This window comes from Periplaneta americana, chromosome 13, assembly GCF_040183065.1.
Source record: "Periplaneta americana isolate PAMFEO1 chromosome 13, P.americana_PAMFEO1_priV1, whole genome shotgun sequence".
Taxonomy (NCBI): Eukaryota; Metazoa; Arthropoda; class Insecta; order Blattodea; family Blattidae; genus Periplaneta; species Periplaneta americana.
The window spans coordinates 120,916,468-120,935,200 of NC_091129.1; the positions used below are offsets into that span (position 1 = coordinate 120,916,468).

Genomic DNA, 18,733 nt, shown 5'->3' on the forward strand with positions numbered 1-18,733 from the left:
CTGGGTTCGAATCCCGGTCGGGGCAAGTTATTTGGTTGAGGTTTTTTCCGGGGTTTTCCCTCAACCCAATATGAGCAAATGCTGGGTAACTTTCGGTGTTGGACTCCGGATTCATATATCATTCAGACGCTAAATAACCTAGATGTTGATACAGCATCGTAAAATAACCCAATTAAAAAAAACTGGAGAAAAAGCTTGTGATATCCATTGCTCATTTACTAAGAGGAAAGAGCTTATGATATCCACGTTCATTTACTCAAAAGCTAGGCCAACAAGCAAGATCTCTAATACATCAGCACAACACAATTCTGAATTACGAAACTTGGTTCGTATAGGTGCAATTTTAAGGTCGTAGAGACCCCTAGAAGAGAATAAATTATTGTAACTAGTTTCTTTATTCCATAAATGACTTTTTATACCCACGATTACGGATTTTTCAGTAATAAATTGCAGTTCCAGCTATATGGGCAGGTTAACTTTCAAAATAAATGGAAATTTTTCCTCTCTTAAAGCATGAAGTCTTCAGTTTAATCTCATGTCTCATACAGATCTCAGTTGAGTTTCGTCACTATTCTGTCAATATGTTAACTGCATTAGTTCCAAGAAAATGTCCATGAAGTTCCTTTGCAGCATCGAGCAGATGATTCGTCTGTTTAAAATGTTACAAGAGATGTGGCAGCAGTGTGAGAGAGAGTCTGCATAATACCCTTTCCAGCTTGCAGCATTGCAAAACAAATGGATGGCACTTTAGTTGCCAGTAAAATTACAATTGTTTGTAGATTAAAGTATAAACTTAATGACGTCACTTTAAAAGAATCTTCCAATTATTTTGATGATGCAGAGATTCCTTATTTCCTTTCGGTTGGTCAATATTGAATATTTCTTGCATGGAATCGTTTATGCGTGCTTTTTAGATATTGGTGATCAATGATCTTAAACACATGATAATATATAAAGATGAAATGAGATGGCATATTACTAATCTAACCAAATTACTTCATTAAATATTTTCAACTTGATTTTTTTCACACATTGCTTTCATTTTGCAATTCTAGAGGTCTTCATTGTGGAATCTTCAATGTCACTTATTTAGTGCATGTCTAATATGCGTTTAAATGTCCCGGAAAGAAAGACTAGAGACTTGTAGGTAAAAAAAAAAGATGCACAAGTTCAACCAGAACTGTAATGAGAGGCATTTGGGAATGCTTCATCAATGAAAAAACTTCATAAAATTTATGTATTTTATGACAATAAAGAAGTAACTTTCATTTACAAAAATATCAAACTCAAGAGTATAACATTACACAACTGAAATGTACAAATTCTGTTGCATTTCCCAACATTATCAATATTTAAATCTGCTCTACAGAGCTGCCAACTGCTATGGAAATTATTTCCCACATAAATCTGGAATGTAACACATGGCATGGATACACGACCTAGACTGTGACCTAAGAGTGTACTGTGGCCTTACCTTATGTCGCATCAACTTTCTTGCAATTAGACACGGTGGGAAAAATTCATTTCTCAAAGTTGACCATCAGTTACGAAACACAGGAGAACAATGAAAATCTTTATGTTAGAACTTTATGTTTAATGGATTTAATTAATCAAAATGATTAAGTGTTCGCATAGGCTTCCGCGGCTGCTGTACATGGTCTGTGGATAAGCTTCGGGGCTTCTACCGTGTTGTCTTGGTGTTGGTGGCTGACGTTTTGACTGCTGTGTTGTGGTCATCTTCAGAGCAAGTTGGATAAGGAAATAGTCTGCGAGCTCGTATATATATATAGTAGTAGTAGTAGTAGTAGTAGTAGTAGTAGTAGTAGTAGTAGTAGTAGTAGTAGTAGTAGTAGTCATACTATATATATACGAGCTCGCAGACTATTTCCTTATCCAACTTGCTCTGAAGATGACCACAACACAGCGGTCGAAACATCAGCCACCAACACCAAGACAACACGATAGAAGCCCCGAAGCTTATTCACAGACCAATCAGAATGATTGTTTAATTTTTCCCATTCTCCTTACTCAGTCTTATTATACCCATATAATCTGACATTCACCTTCGTTAAAATTTAATTAGCTTTGTCTGTGACCTCTCAAATATTAGTGTTCTGAGCTTCACTTCCTTTTGGGAAAAAAAATACGTTAAGGATTTTTATTATTCTTAAAAGTTCATCATCTTCATCTGAATTTGAACCTGTGAACCTTTGGTTAAATGACCCACTTCGCAAAGGTCAGCCAAATTTTGTCCACTAAGAAAGAAATTAATAAATAATCATTAGTTTAAATACATCAATAAATTGAGTGATTGACTCTGTGGTGCTTACATAAGCTTCGCATGCCATTTTTGAGAGTAGTGCAGCTTACTGGCTAAAATTATTCCATGGTCCCCAGCCTCTAGACTGTAATCTTATACACACAAGAGCAGATGCTTTTGATGGAACAGTTTTCTTGCGATGAAGAACTCAATAACTTGAAATTTCGGCTATTATTATCTTTCTACATATCCGCTAACAAAACAATTAATTTGATACTTACATGAGGGCTGTGAAATATGGATGGCAATCATGCAGAAGTCAAAATCTGAATCTGTCCAAACTCATTTTCTCTGCTGCTGAAAAACTCGCTATGTTAGAACATGCAGAAGAAGAATTTGAATTTGACAAGATCTGAAAACATAGAAACTTTGAGATCTACACAGACTAGAGTAGCCAGGGCTGGTTCTAGCAGGTTTGTCGTGCATGCATGGACGTAATTTCCCTAAGAAAGCCGACTGAATAAAATTACAATGTAATTTAGCAAATATTTTAATACAGTCACTATATCAACAGATAACGAAAATAGCAAAAGTATCAGAGAAGTAACTACTTTATGCTACTGGCAACGAAAGTTAACGAAATTTAATTTTATAGCCTGGCTGAACAGGGGCAACGAAAATTCATCCATTTGTAAGAACAGTTAAAATAGTAAAGGAGAATATTCCAGCATTCAATTAAGATGAAATTATCACCTTTGTATACGGAAATAATAAGCTTACAATATTTTAGAAATAATTTTCTTTCCCTGGCTTCCTCCCCTTCAATTCGAACAATGTACTCTTGAAAATTGTTGTAGTCATTGACATCGTCATTATCATCTACAAACTTAGGCTTCTTGTATCTGTTGCGGTCTCATGAATCAAAGACCAAGTTACATATTTCAAATGAAATTAGATATCAAACTGCCTAATGAAAATTCTAGATGGATGTGCGAAATCTCTTCAACCTCTTCACTCCTTTACCAGTACTTTAAAATACTATAAAAATAAAACAGTTTCTAAATATATGGATACAATTTTCATAGTGGATTCTTATAAGCTAAGAACTCTCATTTTAAGTGGATCACTATTAACTGCGACATAGTTTGGCACTTTTTTAAGTTAGATAAAAATAAAATTTCACTTTTGTTTTCCAATGTCCCTCAGTGCTTCGTACATCTTGTACCTAATTGGTTGAGATTTCTGTATTCAAATATTCAAGTGTATACCCACACTGTCACGATAGTTTGTGAAATAACTCACATAAATTTCTCCAAAATCAGAGTGGGATGCAACACAAAGGAGAACATGAAAATTACTTTTGAGATCAAGTGGGAAATTAAATTTGTTTTCATTGGCACCTCTGTAGCTTATAATGTCATTACGCAATTATCTGTCTTTACAGCAAAAGACATCTCTTATTCCTGCTCTACCATTGCTTATTTGCTTATTAGATATTCAAGGCTAGTGCAACATATAAAAAAAAAGAAGAAGAAAAAAAAGATAATACTAATGGATAGAGTTTTCTATTTTGTGTTGTCTACTACTGGTTTTTTTTAATCAAATCATGTATGTATGGAGATAGCACAAAATTAATTTACGCCTTAGGTACGTATTAAATAAAACAAAGTTCAGAACTTTGGAATATTTCACCAGTTTTTTCCTAATAACATTCTACATGTTTTTATGATTTCCCATGACTGAAAACAAGAAAAGTGATGGTCTGCTGATGTCACAGTCTTACCATTTTGCGGCCGAAAAGTTTTCTCCTCAATCTGATAGTTTTCTTCACATTTACTTTTTATTTTATTTTATTTTGCTAATAGTTGTAACATAAAATATAGTATACACAGGTAAAATTTTAGCTCATCCCTGAAAGAGTAGAATTCGTGCTCAGGGGCGGATTCCTGGTTTTAAATTAAGAAGTATATAATACAATTTGTTTTATGTCTACACACAATAAGAATATGTAAATTTAAATTTACAAATTTTCATTATTTATAAAATCCACATATAACTTTATAAATTTAACACTAGAACTATTTGAATTGACAAGATTAGGATATTTAAATATAAATTTGTTACACATTCTTGGAGCTAAATTACTACTATGATTAAATACTGTAGCAATGTTGCATTTTGGTTCAAACAATCCTAAGGAATTCATAACTTTGGTTTTCAAGTTCAGATTTGAAGAATTTCGTCTGAAGAATACAGTGATTTTTATTTAAAATCTGACAGTAAACATTGGTGCGAATTTTAAAATTATTTTAAAACGTTTTTCGGCTTATTATATTTGCACAGAAGTTGAGATGTGAAAGGGATAATGTTTACGAAGAAGGAGAAAGATAAAATTAAATACGAATTAAGACAACATTACCACCACCTTCAAATTTCCCACATTTCAGTACCTACACAATATCGCAATATGTAGGAGCAAATGCATGCAACTTTATGTTCTTCAATTTCTATTTGAAACAGGAGTCTTCAAAAGGCCTTGAATATCCAGCAAGCAGTGACATTAACCTCTGAGCTGTTTACGTAAACCAAAAACATTTCTTGAATCCTGAATGTCTGCTTGAGATCTTCATTTGTACATTTTTCATCAATTCAGAACAGTAAATAATTTTTTATTAACATACATATATTGCATTTCGTCCAACCTTTGGCAAAGATAAAAGCTTGCATAAATCAATACCCACACAATATTGATTCACAGTTGTGTTAGCAATAAAATATTAACACAGCAGCTACACTACAATTCGTCTCCAATGGAATGGAAGAATGAAGACATAATGAACCGTAATCTGAGATGAGCAAAATGTGTTTCAAATTTCTGTGCAAGTTTTCTTAACATTAAAACTCTATATAGGAGAAATGGAGGTTTTGATTTCATATTCAAATTAGGAAATGAGTGATCTTACTAATGCCCCATTTATAAATCTTAATGTAAAAGTTATTATAATTACCGTATGTTCATACCACATTGTACTAAACACCACGCTGCCTTTGTTTCTTATCTATGGTATACTGCTCATGTCTGTAATAACATAGTTTTGACGATTCATAATTCATACAACATTACATACCGGTATATATTAGTTCCATACTTAAGGACTCAAAATACAAAAAGTAAAATCTATACAAACACATCACACTTGTGAAATAAAATATTGCAATATATGTTTCAAAAAGAACATATTTGGCAACTTTCAGCTTACTGTTCATACCTGTATAAGATTTGATCGATAAATTACAGTACTGCACATATCATCCTATAAAACATATCAAATCCTGTATATTTTGTTGAAGCCTATTAGTCTTTTATAGTAATTAAAGAGGCTCTAGTTTCTATGGTTCTGTAATATACAACTTTTAAAGAATGAAGCCCCAGAATAAATTAGAATAAAATGTAAGAGAGAAAAAAGTCCCTCGTATCTGTCGGTAATTTAAAAGTTTTGTAGAAACTGTCTGCACGATTTCATTAAATAGATTTTGAGGTTTGGATCCAAGGTATTCTATATACGTACATACTCCTTCTGAGTATTTTAAAAACCTGTAGTATAATCTAGAATCCTGCACAGATCCTGCCTGCTTCATGGAACACTATCGGCATGGTAACGTGGAAGGATGATATGTGTTCTACCACTACAGGAGTTACAATAGTACGGCCAGCACTGTCAGAAGGGCCACACCGATCAACGTGACTAGGTGGTGTGGTCTCTTCCAGTCAGCAGGATTGCAGCCATCAGATGAACACGTGTACACACATGACCGGTACTCCAGCTGGTCTCCAGGCTGCTTGATGTAGTTGCAGTAGTTGCCCAAATCCAGCGCTGAACAGAAGCGCTTTGTTCCTAGCCCACCTGAAATTTATAAACTTGTTAATAGTTTTCTCGAACAGGTTAGAGCAGCGTTTCTCAAACTTTTCTGAAGTGGGGACCACTTTTTTAAGTCAGAACAGTTCCACGGACCATCTTACTCTTGTTCCCTAACTGCAAAAGGGTATCTGTCGGACACAGGGGGAAGAGCCATTAATCCTTCCCATTGAAGGCTTTAAGGAACCAATCTGGACAAATGCCCAATGCCCCATCCCTACCTTCCCGTGGTGCAGCTGTTAGTAAGCATAATTTTACAAGCTGAACTAAAGGGAGGGGCTACTCATCAATTAGCACTGGTCAGCTTGATGAGTTAATGACTGAATTTGGTATAATTTTCCTCTATTCAATACCTAATTCCCTCTTTACCCTTTCCTATCCAGTCCTCTGACTGAACTCTTACTTTCTTTGACCCCGACGGCATAAGAGCATTCAAGGCCTAGGGGTTCATTTCCCTTTCCTTCCTCCTCTTTCTACTTTTCTGTTCCTAGTGCTGATCTGCTATGGCACTAAAATCGTCCTCCAGTGGCTTAAGGAGGGAAGGCTGGTGATCAACAAGATTTCCCAGCTAGATCCAATGGACCCGTCGACCAATAGCAGGTGTGGTCCTCCAGACATTCTGGGGGTTGTGTGTGAATGAAGTAGCCACCAAAACGTTAAAATATGGTGTTCACTTAAATCGGCTACAACTTGCCATTCTCTACCAAGAAATGGATTCGGAACACCTCAAAATCTGTGCTTCAGTGGCTGGCCATGATAATATCTTTGAAAAATATTGGAATGCAAGAGGTCAAATGACTTTGTTGTCAAACGCCTGGCATTAAAAAACAACAACAACAACTCTTGTTCCCTTCGAAAGCAAATTTATCATTTCATCATCATCATCATCCTTCACGAATTAGGCCTCTGTATACCTGTTTCGGCCCCATCTAGCAGTCTTCTTAAAGGTCTTCCTGGTCGACGATGTCCTCTAGGTTTATATTGCATCATAATTTTTGGGATTCTTGAATTTTCCATTCTTCTTACATGATCTAGCCAATTGAATTTGTATCTGCTGATTTTTTCTTCTACTGACTCTACTTCTAATTGTTCTAAAATTTCTTCATTCCTTTTTCGGTCTAAAAGAGTATATCCTGCTGTCCTCCTCAAAAATTTCATTTCCGTTGCTTTGATTCTGTTCATGTCTTTTTTCTTTAATGACCAAATCTCGCTTCCGTATAAAAGGGTGGGTAATGCTAGTGTATTATATATTTTTATTCTTGTAGATTTTTGTACTAATTTAGCTTTTAATGCATTGTTTATTATTCCTAGAATTTGTGTAAATTTGGTAATTTTCTTGTTCACATCTTTTTCATTTTGATAAGATATTTCACAACCCAGATAATTGAAATTTTGCACTTGTTCGAGGCATTGGTTATTGTGTATTATCTTACTTCTGACTGGGTCTTGTCCTAAAAATGCCATTACTTTAGATTTTTGTGCTGAAATTTCCATCCCAAAATCTTTTAATATTTTATTTAATGTATACAATCCTCTTTGTAAATTATCCTCTGAATTGGAAATTATGACTTGATCATCGGCATAGAGTAAGGTATTTAATGTTAGAGCACTGGTTATTTTGATTCCTGATGTGTAGATTTGGTTCCATTTTAAAATAATTTCATTTATATAAATATTAAATAAAGTTGGTGATAGTGGACAACCTTGTCGAACTCCATTATTAACTAATTTTCTTTTGGATATACAGTTATTTATTTTGACACTTTTTTGCTGTCTGTGTAGATTTCTATTATATTTTGCAATAGCAAATTTGGAATATTTTTTTCTTGTAATATGTCGAATAAAAGGTCTCTTCGGACTTTATCAAAAGCTTTCACAAAATCAATAAAAGCTATATGGGTTTCTAAATTAAATTCTCTTCTTTTTTCTAACAATAGTTTCATACTAAATAATGGATCTACACATGATCTTCCTTTGTAAAGCCATTTTGACACTCCAGAAGGAAAGTTTCAGCATGTTTTTTTAATTTTTCATTTAAAATCCTACTAAATATCTTATAACAGGTGTTGAGGATACTAATCCCTCTATAGTTTTCAACATTCTGTTTATCTCCTGTTTTATATATGGGAATAATTACACTATTTTTCCATTCTTCCGGTAAAGTGGCAGTCAGATATATTCTGTTTAGAAATCTTAGTAATCTTTCTTGAAATAGATCTCCTGCGTATTTATACAATTCTGAATTTAGGTTATCTTCTCCAGGTGATTTACTATTTTTCGTCTTCTTTAATGCTTCTTGTAGTTCTTCTTTGGTAATGCATTGTTCATCTGGGTTTTTTGTGTCCCAGAATTTTGAATCAAAAGCAGGATTGTTCCATAAGTTTTTGTAAAAGTCTAGGAATGTTTCTATTTTGGGGCAAGGATTTATCTTGGCGGATTCCTTTATGTCTCTGTTCATGTATTTTAAAATTTTATATGTATTGGGTTTCATTTTATAAATGTCAGTTTCTAAAAAAGATATAAACTCTTTCCATGGTTGCCTGTGTCGTTTTCTAATTTGTCTGTTAGCTATCGCCCTTTTATGTTTATAATCTATTTCATCATTAACGGATTTTGTTTGAAGGTATTTTCTATAAGCTATATTTTTATTTTTTATGATCTCCTTAATTTCATCATCCCATGATCTTAATTTTTTATTTTGTGTGAAAGCCTTATATTTTCCGATGCTCTCCGTGGCTGCCTGTGATATTTGAGTTTTAATATTTTCCCATTCTTTGTGAATGTCTTCATCTTCAGGTATTTCTAACATTTTTTGTACAAGTCTTTTTTGATAAAGCCAGCGTACACTGTCGTCATGGATTAATCTAATTTTGTAATACATTAATTCTTTTTTTTTATATTAGTATTAACTAATTAAGTTAATGTTAATATAAGAAAATTTCTTATATCGTCATCTGCAAAAAGATAAATAAAGTTAATGCAGAAACATGCCTGATTTTCAACAAGTAAAGATGCAATTTTGCATGTTCTATTATTGGTGTACGATGTATAGTACATGACCATTTCAATGTGCAAACTATTAAGAAAGTCATAAATACATGAAAAGGTTCGGTACTTTGGTCCTGTTATGAATTCGGGTAGTCCCTAGCTGGGTTACAGACACGGCGCCAGATGTGCAGGGAAAAGATAGCGAGAAACACCACGTTCATAGTGCTTTAAATCCCTCTTTTTTTTTTCTGAGAGTAGAGTGGGAAGTCGATAGACAGTTAGGGTAAATAAATTTCATAAAATGTCAGTACTGGGAGAAAAAGTGAAAGGCAATTGCCATGTGTCATTTATAAACTGAGATTTTCAGCTATAGTGTGATACGCAATTCGTTTGAATTTTATTTTTTCGTCTGTCTTTTTTGAAGGACCAACAAAGGCAGACCTCGAGGACCACAGGTGGTCCGCGGACCATAGTTTGAGAAACTCTGGGTTAGAGAAATTATAAGGACTCATATTTTTAACGAGCGTGTGTACACTATGGCACATAAGTAGGGAATGGAAGTGCTAAAAAAGAAAGAGTTAGGACTTTATAAAATTCAACTTAGGAATTTTAGGAGTTTAGATAAAATTCACAAATTTTAAAATTTCAATTTCAGTAAATATTTCATTTTAGCTGGAACTTATGTACCTACAAAGAAATGATTCTGACAATGAATGTTACTGAACTGGAGACTCAAATTATAACAGTGAAAGAGACTGATTGCCGACTGATCAGTTTCTTTTGGTATAACAGGGGTTTATTGTAGAGAAAACTAATTTGTAAGCTCTCACTTAACCTGAACAACTTACCACCCCTTTTATACAAGAATGGACTTTTCCAAGCGAACTTTGGTTCCAGGAAATTAAGGTAAAATCTTCTTCCTCCCACTGCTAAGACCAATATGGAACGAATTTAGGATGTAGCAAACAAAATAGGTATGAAACTATAAATCCATTCCCTACACATAAGCCACAAGAGCTTTTTTTATACACCCTCCTCATTTCCCCCAACTTTGTACAAAACTGCCTCAAAATTATTATTTTAATATTTTAAGTTCTTATTACTATAATTTGTATAAATTAGTTATTCACAAAATAGGAGAAGGATCCTGCAAAATTAAACAATTTTAATTTTATTATTTTCAATGATATTCACTCAACTCTCTGCCAGCATCAATTTATCAGCAAAACCAATCCTAGAAACACTCTCAACAGGTGTATTCAACTTCTTTAAGTGTACAAACTACTATCCTTATTTGTCACGAAAGGAAACAAATCATTGCTCCATGACGCAACATCTGGACTGTATGCTGGATGATACAGAACCTCAGTCGTATGTAATTTCAAAAAAGCAATCTTAAAAAAGTATTATTATGTGTGCACATAAAACATGCTTTAAAACCAGAAATGAATCTAGTAAGACCTGTGCTCTACAATATATATATATTTTTAAATTTATTATATCTTTAAGATATTTGAGTGTAACTTCAGCCAGTTTCGTTACTTAAGCAGAAATTAAAAATTATAGTTTTGTTTTGTTAAAATTTAAATGCTATGTTGCAATGAAAATAAAAAGCTGCAAATGTTAATATAATTTTGATTATTTCCTGCTTTAATATCAATTTTTATTTCTTAAATATATTACTTTGCCCAAAATGTAATGCCTCGGATATTATTTTCTCAGTAAATATTTATTCCAGAAAAATGAAAATACACACATCATAAACGGATTTCTTTTCTACAAACACTATTTTTCCACATAACCTCTATCAACTACTATGGCATTGGCTGTTGAGAAAGAAAAGCATGTATACCTTATCTGTACCAGTCCTTGCTCTGATTACGTAATTTACCTACAATATCTCTCTTCTTACTAATTTACCTACAATATCTCTCTTCTTACTATAGTTACCCTACAAGCAATCATGCATTAGAAGCAACTCAAGCACATATACCTCCATATAGATTGACAGTTTTGACACAGTAGCTGGCCTCGAACACGTGGTTGCAGTTGGCAGCATTGAGCGTGCCATCATGAATCATGTTGTCAGTACAGTCTATGCTTTTGGTGGACGTGCACTGATAGCAGTCGATACCCATCGCTGAAGACAAGCCCAGAAGACACAAGAAATAAAGCATTAGCACAGGAGCATGCATCCCGTGTGAAACCCGGCACCATCACCAAGCGGGATAAGCGATCTCCCACCAAAAGCATGTTACAGCAGCACATTTACAAGGAAACACAAACCACACATCTACCCGAAATGTTACAGTCAAGAAATTTAAGAATGGGAAGTGAATAAACCATTGGACCTTCACTGGCAGTTTAAAAAGTCAAATTAATTTTATAAATACTTCTAGGTATATGAAATCTGACTTCCCCGAACTCTAGTCTTCCAGGGCAGAACTGTACAACATTAGGCATTACATCCAATCTGTGCAACTTAAAATGTGCCGAAAAAGTGGATTTTATAAGGTAAAGCTTCTTTCTGATAGTACAATAAGGAGTTTCGTTTCGTAGATTCGCAGTACATTATGAAATAATCCTGTCCCTGAATTAAACAATTTTAGAAACAGTAGGATCGGACCAACAATGTTTCTTATTCAGGAACATCCATCAAACAATGACGTACTTCAACGAACAATGGCTTCATATTAAATTAAATTATATTAAATTTTGGTAGTAGAAGTAGCTCAGTTCAACAGAATCTAATCAAACCTATTTCAATCTAATCTATTCCAATCAAGTTCCATGTAATCCAATTTAGCCTACTCTAATCTAACCCAGTCCTATGGAATGTATTCCGTCCTACTATAATCCAACCAATTCAATGGAATCTAATCAAATCCTACTTTAAATCCAACCCAATTCAATGGAATCTAATTAAATCCTACTTTAATCCAGTCCAGTTCAATGAAATCTAATTCAATTTGGTTCAATTGAATCTAATCCAACCCTACCTTAATCTGGTTCAATGGAATCTAATCCATTATACTGTACTCTAATCCAATCCAGTTCAATAGAACTTAACCTAGCCCACTCTAATTCAAACAAGTGCAATATAATCTAATAATCTATTCTAATTCAGCTCAGTTCAATGGAATCTTACTCAGTCTACTCTTATCTAACCCAGTCCTAAGGAATGTAATCAAGCCAACCCAGTTCAATAGCATCTAATCCAATCTAGTTCAACGACATCTGATCCAGTCTTGTCTACTCTAATGCAATCCAGTTTAATGGAATCTAAAACTCCATTCTGAATCAACTCGTTCTGATTTAACTCAGTTCAATGAAATCTAATAATTTATTCTAATTTAAGTTAAAATAAATCCACTTTAATCTAATCCAGCCCTATTTAATGTAATCCAGTCTAATCTAATCCAACTCCATTCAATGCAATCTAAACTAACCCAGTTCAATGGAATCTGATTCAACACATTTCATTGCAAACAGTTCAATGCAATCTGATTCAGCCTTATTTAATCCAACCCATTTCAATGCAACGTGATTCAGTTTAGTCTAATGCAATTTAATATAATATAGTATGGTACAATTTATTATCAGACTGTAATTTGTATGTGAGTGAGAAAGGACAGGTTCTTTTTTGGATATAGTGATTGATGTTCCTTTCGGAAGATTTCATATTGAGATATTATGTTTTTGCTGTTCAAAATCAAGTCTTCAGTAGATATGAACCTGGAAACCGCCATCTAATCGCAGGAATGGTACCCACTGGAAGACTAAGCAGGAAGGAAGCAGGCAGTTGAAGTTAATGTTCATCAAGTCATGTAAGTTTCATAATAAGGTTCTCTCAAATGGTCACTCTAAAAATTGTTTCAATTTCATACATTTTTAGACAATCAAAATTCAAATAATAGTTCAGATATCTTGTGCTAGTTGCTTCAGTGGAAATGACTTCATATTTCAATTTTTTCTTAAGTATCATGGAAAGTCATACTAAATTTTATATTATTGTTTATGTTACATTTTAACATTTTCCACTGCTAACACCAACACTTGTATGGACAAATAAACGTAAGATTTCTTGACAAAAGTAAACTTTCGGGTAAATAGTTTATTTGTTAGAGAGATCAGTAAATGTGCATACACCTGACAGCTGAAGAAACCCAAGAATGTTATTAACGACAAAAAGCAGGGTAATTCCTGAAAAGCACAGAAGAGATATAAAAACATGTAAATTTTCAGATGTAGAAACCTGCAACCTGTAAAAATCACAGCCTAGATGAAACACCATGTTAATGCCAGGTTTTGTACACAATCAGAGAGTTTTTTTTCGCACGCCAGTTTTTGTAATTTGAGCCATGATGCTGACACATTTTCTTAAGTTTTACGTGCTTCTTAACTATTCAGTATCTCTATCTAAATGAAATCGCTTAATACGTACGGTATCAAAGTAAAAAATTAACTTTCGTTCTCTGAATTATGTATTGGACTTCATTTATACAGTGTTCAGCAAGTAGTCATATCAGTACATAGTTCATTTTCCATTCATTTACATAAAATAGCTCCACATACCATGGTGAACAAAGATATAGTCCACGTTGAAAATTATTAAGTCCTAATGCGCGGTTAACATGAGCTACAGCAAATTACAAGTCAGATTATGGTAGTTTAACCTTCGCTTAGTTGCCAGCTGCAGTATTGAATCGTTAATACATAATAGCTTCGTGCCATAGCGTCGTGGTCTAAGGCATTCTGCCTAGGACTCGCATTACTACTGAATGTGCGCTACTTCGAATCCTCATGGGGGAAGAAATTTTCTCATGAAATTTCGGCAGTGTATGGGACCGGTGTCCACCCAGCATCGTGATGCACTTGGGGAGCCATGATACATAGGTAGCAAAATCCGGTTGCGAAAACCAGCTATAACGGTTGGGGGGATCATCGTGCTAACCACACAATACCTCCAATATGGTTGGATGATCGTCTACCTCTGTTTCGGCATGTGAACGTGAGGCCAGCAGCCGGCTGGTCAGTCTGGGCCCTCCAAGGGCTGTGGCGCCACAAACTATTATTATTATTATTATTATTATTATTATTATCATCATTATTAGCTCCGTGGCAGAGTGTGGCACTGTCAAATGATACATTGCATATGTTAGGGTTCGAATACCAGAACTGACTTTTTTATGCAGAATACTTCTTTCCCTGCAATGAGTATGAGCTCCAGTTCTGGAATCCGTGTTGAAACAAAAATGGCAGAATTTCAAATGAGTCACAGCCGAATGCTAATATTATTAGTAGTTAGGCCATGAACCAATGTAACTTGTGTCACCACGCCCAATGACGTCACTTCCCCTGACTACGGACACGAGAGCATCGAAGTTGCGCGGCCTCTCTCAGTAATATCTCAGTATCGAGAACAACTATATACTTGTGCAACCACTCATTTGATTTGTAATCGCGAGTTCTGCAATATTTAGGTGATAATAAACACGTACGATACACTTGGAGTGAACCATAGTGATAAATTACTTGTGTACTGGGACTAATTTCAGAATGTCACTTGATATAAAGAGAATAGTACATTATGATACGAAGTTGGGAAGTGCTTTTTACAAAATCGAGGAAAAGTCTGAAAAACGAGCAGAGCGAGTTTTTCAATTTCCGGGATTTTGTAATGCACTTTACTAACGTGCATTATACAACATTTTTTGCACGATCACATTTCTAAAATTGCAAGTACAATATATTTTGCATTGAAAATTTAGAGCAATATTATTTCAAAGCCTTAGCAAAACTGCACTGTAATGGTAACTAAGTAACAATAAGTGCACTGTAATGGATCTATTTGAGTATAGTTTTATGTTATGAAGAATGGTTTCCCTAGCAACAAGTTTCTGTGTGGAAATTTTACAGTAACTTTCAAGGCCTAACAACAATAGCTGCAAAAAAAAAACACGTACGGTGGAAATAGAGGTAAATGACCAAGCATGCTTTTTCCTTTAGAAAAATAACGTATTTCGATACAACGAAATTTCAATATAACGAAGTAATTTCACAGGTTTCTAGGATTTCGTTATGTTAGTATTTTCTTGTAGTTAGTCTGCATCCATCTACCATTCAATCTTCGGAACTGGTAGCATTGGCTGTAGTTAGAGAAAGCACGCAAAAAATAAAACAAGAAATTTGCGTTAAGGCTTCAAACTGGTCTTACTGTGGAAGTTACTCTCTGATGTGTACTTTTCGCTCAAGACAGTTATATATCCCACAAGCTGAAAGAGAAGCAGACACAGAACACCACATGCAGGCTGCTCCAACCTTCGAAGCGGCCCGTGTGCTTGACGCAGTACTGGGCGCCGAACACGGCGTCGCACGGTTGGGGAATCAGGTCGACGTCCCTCGTCAGGTACTCATTGCACTGGAAGGGGTCCTTGATGCTCGTGCTATTGCACTGGTAGCAACTGATGCTAGACGCTGAAAAACATAACAAACTGGTTGGCGATTTCAGGTTCACAACCACGAAGAGCATACCGTTCGCTACATGACAAGAAAATAAAGATCAATATTAAAATTCAAAACGCAAGTGGGTCATTCCATACAAAATTTTAAGAATATGCCAGCGATGTCATGAATTTTTTTGGGCTTTTAATATAATAATGTCATTATGAAAATAAATTAAACTGCCAACTATGACCGCCATATCATTAAAATTTTAGTCATACGGATGACTGAAAAATGGGTGGCAGTTACATGTTATCCATCATTTAAAATATTCTAGACACCCTGTATGAAGTGTCATCGAAACTAAACAGACGTCATTGTAAATCTGAATAACCATATTTTAATACCTTAAAGACTAATCCGAATAATATTAAGGCATGCTCATAAAAACACCTCATTGAAAAAAAAAATAGTTTTATATTCGAATGCAACAAATTAAATTCATGCGAATTTCATCGTATTAAAGAAAATCTTATTCCTAATCCATCTCCCGAGTTTTATGACTTTATCTAAAAAAAACCCCCCTGTGAATAATTAAATTAATAAAATTAATGTTTGTTCCGACGGTCGAAAATCGCTTGCTATGTGTGGCGGTCGCAGCATTCGCGAGACTTCATAACGATGAATAATCTCAAATGACCGTCTCCCTGACCTTGATCGCGCAACATTCTGTACGACGGGAGAGGCTACCTGCTCCTTTGTTCCGGTAAATTATATGTATTAAAAACTGACATGATATTTAAGTCAACTTTCTGAAATTTTCACAGTGGAATCAATATACCCTAAAGAATGAAACACATTTTTTTTTTTCAGTCTGTAAAAAAAGGATTGCATTTTGTGTTCTATATTTTTAAAAATTATTTTACAGTGGGTAACTATTTAAAAAATTATATATGTTTTTCATTTTAAGGGCATTTATAAACAAGCCTCTCCTTTTTCGAATTGCATTGAAATTATTTTTCTATCTTTCTTTACATAGTAAGAAAACTTCAATGAATGAAACCGTGTTCTTTGTTAAAACAATACTTTAAATTCTGATTGCTGCAAAACTGTGAAAATATAAATATAGTATTCCTTGAAATTCATATTTAGAAGATACAAAATAACCTACTACCTACTTTTGAGATATCATGGTTCAAAAATATACTTTTTTGCATGGAATGACCCAAGTAAAACTTATCACTACCTTCTGAATATTTTTAAATAAGAATTTACAGCTTTCTAATATGCGAAATATAGACAACAACCAAAACAGATTCACAAAAAATTATTTAAGAGGAAAATTTTACAGAATTATTTTGGTGCGTTCGACATTTATTATTTATTTAATTAGCGGAAAACAAAGCAGCATAAATTAAATATATTAAACTCGATAATTACTATTTTTAGAAAAGGGCTTAACTTTTTTAATTATTATGGTAATTGTTTTCAAACAGAAGTTTTCTGACATAAGTGAATAATCACGCCGATTCGTTGAAGAGACAGTGTAACACATACATTTTATGATCACACTTCAGATATTGTAAAAATATGTTATACTTGAATAGATTTTTGTTTATTTTACTTTTCATACTGCGTACGGATAGTAATCGTAACAGTACCTACTGTTTTTCTTTTGTTTGTAGGCTATAGCAACCAGACAACGTGTGGTACCACAGTCTAGTATATACAGTCACGAAGCTTGAGTTCTGAGGGTACTAGGAACAATAGACTGTGCCGGTACTATTTCGCATTGTCTGTGATGAGGCGATAGTAGCGATCCTAGTGGTTAGCAACTATCTATGGATGCATATTTCCTACGTATTGAGCTTCGTGATTGTATATACTAGACTGTGGTTGTACAGTCAACTTACGAGACATGAAAACAGTATCGAGATCAGTACGATCGTGTAAAAATATTTTCCACACTCAAAGGAGGAAAACTTACTTTCAGTGTCAGTTTTCTTCTCGGAAATGCTGTCTTTCCACACGTTCTTAGAAACAGACATTTTGTATTTTAGACTTTCAAGGTGATTGTGTCTTGAAAAAGAAATTTGGATTTTTCTCCAGTGTTGGATTCAGTATCTGAAGTGTTTCGTAACTATAGGTTCTATCAACAGGTTAACACAGTAACTTACCAGGCTTGAAGGTCACATATTCTGTTGGGGCACGTTATGCCTGGCGAATCTAAACAACTGTTGTTTACATTAACCACGCATAACGAATACATTAAAGTATGCGATCCTTCGGATCTTGGTCTATGTTACCATTATGATGGGACCTGTAGGTAGTTCCGAAACGTTTCAGGTACTGTCACGTGGCGTCAAACCTAAAATTCTTCTGAAATGATTACTCCTCAGAAAAGAAGCAACAGACCTATATAGGTCTACACATTTTTGGACCAGAAGATAAATTGAGGGAATTTAAGAGAACGAAATAGAAACAATCATCGGTATAATTAGATTCGACATATTTTCATAATAAAGGGTAAAAGAATACAAACCAAAATGTTACGGAGAGGGAGGAGGAATTTTGAAAATACTACTGAATGAGGGCGAAACAAATCTACTGAGGACAAAAACTGAAGATTTATTATATATCTTCCAGTTCAGTATCCCTGTCTTTTTCCCTTCATTGATTCACTGATTCATGACGATAATGAGAATACTGAATATAACATTTTGTTCTAATAATTAAGAGAAATCGTTGCATACACACACGGACAAGTCAAAGCTCAATAAATGGAAAACTGGAAACGTGTTCTTCCGTGAAAATCTCCAAAACCTAAGCAGCAACAACAGAATATAATACAACTCAGCTAATTCAAAATTTCGGGTAATTCGAACCGAAATTCTGAAATTAAAAAAAAAACTCAAATTTCTGAATTTAAGAGCAGTAAAAAAGGAAAATACAATATTTGCTAACGAAAAATGATTTTACTATGTTTCTTAAGGGGAGAGGGTGGTACAATATGTGAAAAACCAGTATGTTAAAAAAAATTCTTTAAAATACTCTTCGATATGTGAAAAATATATTACATAAAATTTAATGCGCATTTATGGCAGTCATTTGCTGTGACGCCATT

The 18,733-nt window shown here is 34.2% G+C and overlaps 1 protein-coding gene across 4 annotated transcripts in view; it reads right to left on the reverse strand.

The window, feature by feature from the left end:
- Positions 1 to 1,227: 1,227 nt before the first annotated feature.
- The window catches only part of bou (boudin), a 93,038-nt gene continuing 75,532 nt past the window's right edge, over positions 1,228 to 18,733 (reverse strand). For 2 of the 4 annotated variants that reach the window (XM_069843955.1, XM_069843956.1), the window contains 2 exons: positions 11,159 to 11,305; positions 1,228 to 6,165 (listed from right to left, as the gene is read on the reverse strand). In XM_069843955.1, coding sequence (XP_069700056.1) covers positions 5,957 to 6,165; positions 11,159 to 11,305 — 356 coding nt within the window. In that variant the 3' untranslated portion in view covers positions 1,228 to 5,956. Of the gene's footprint in view, positions 6,166 to 11,158; positions 11,306 to 15,486; positions 15,643 to 18,733 lie in introns of all 4 variants that reach the window. The other 2 variants (XM_069843954.1, XM_069843953.1) reach the window with 1 other exon arrangement.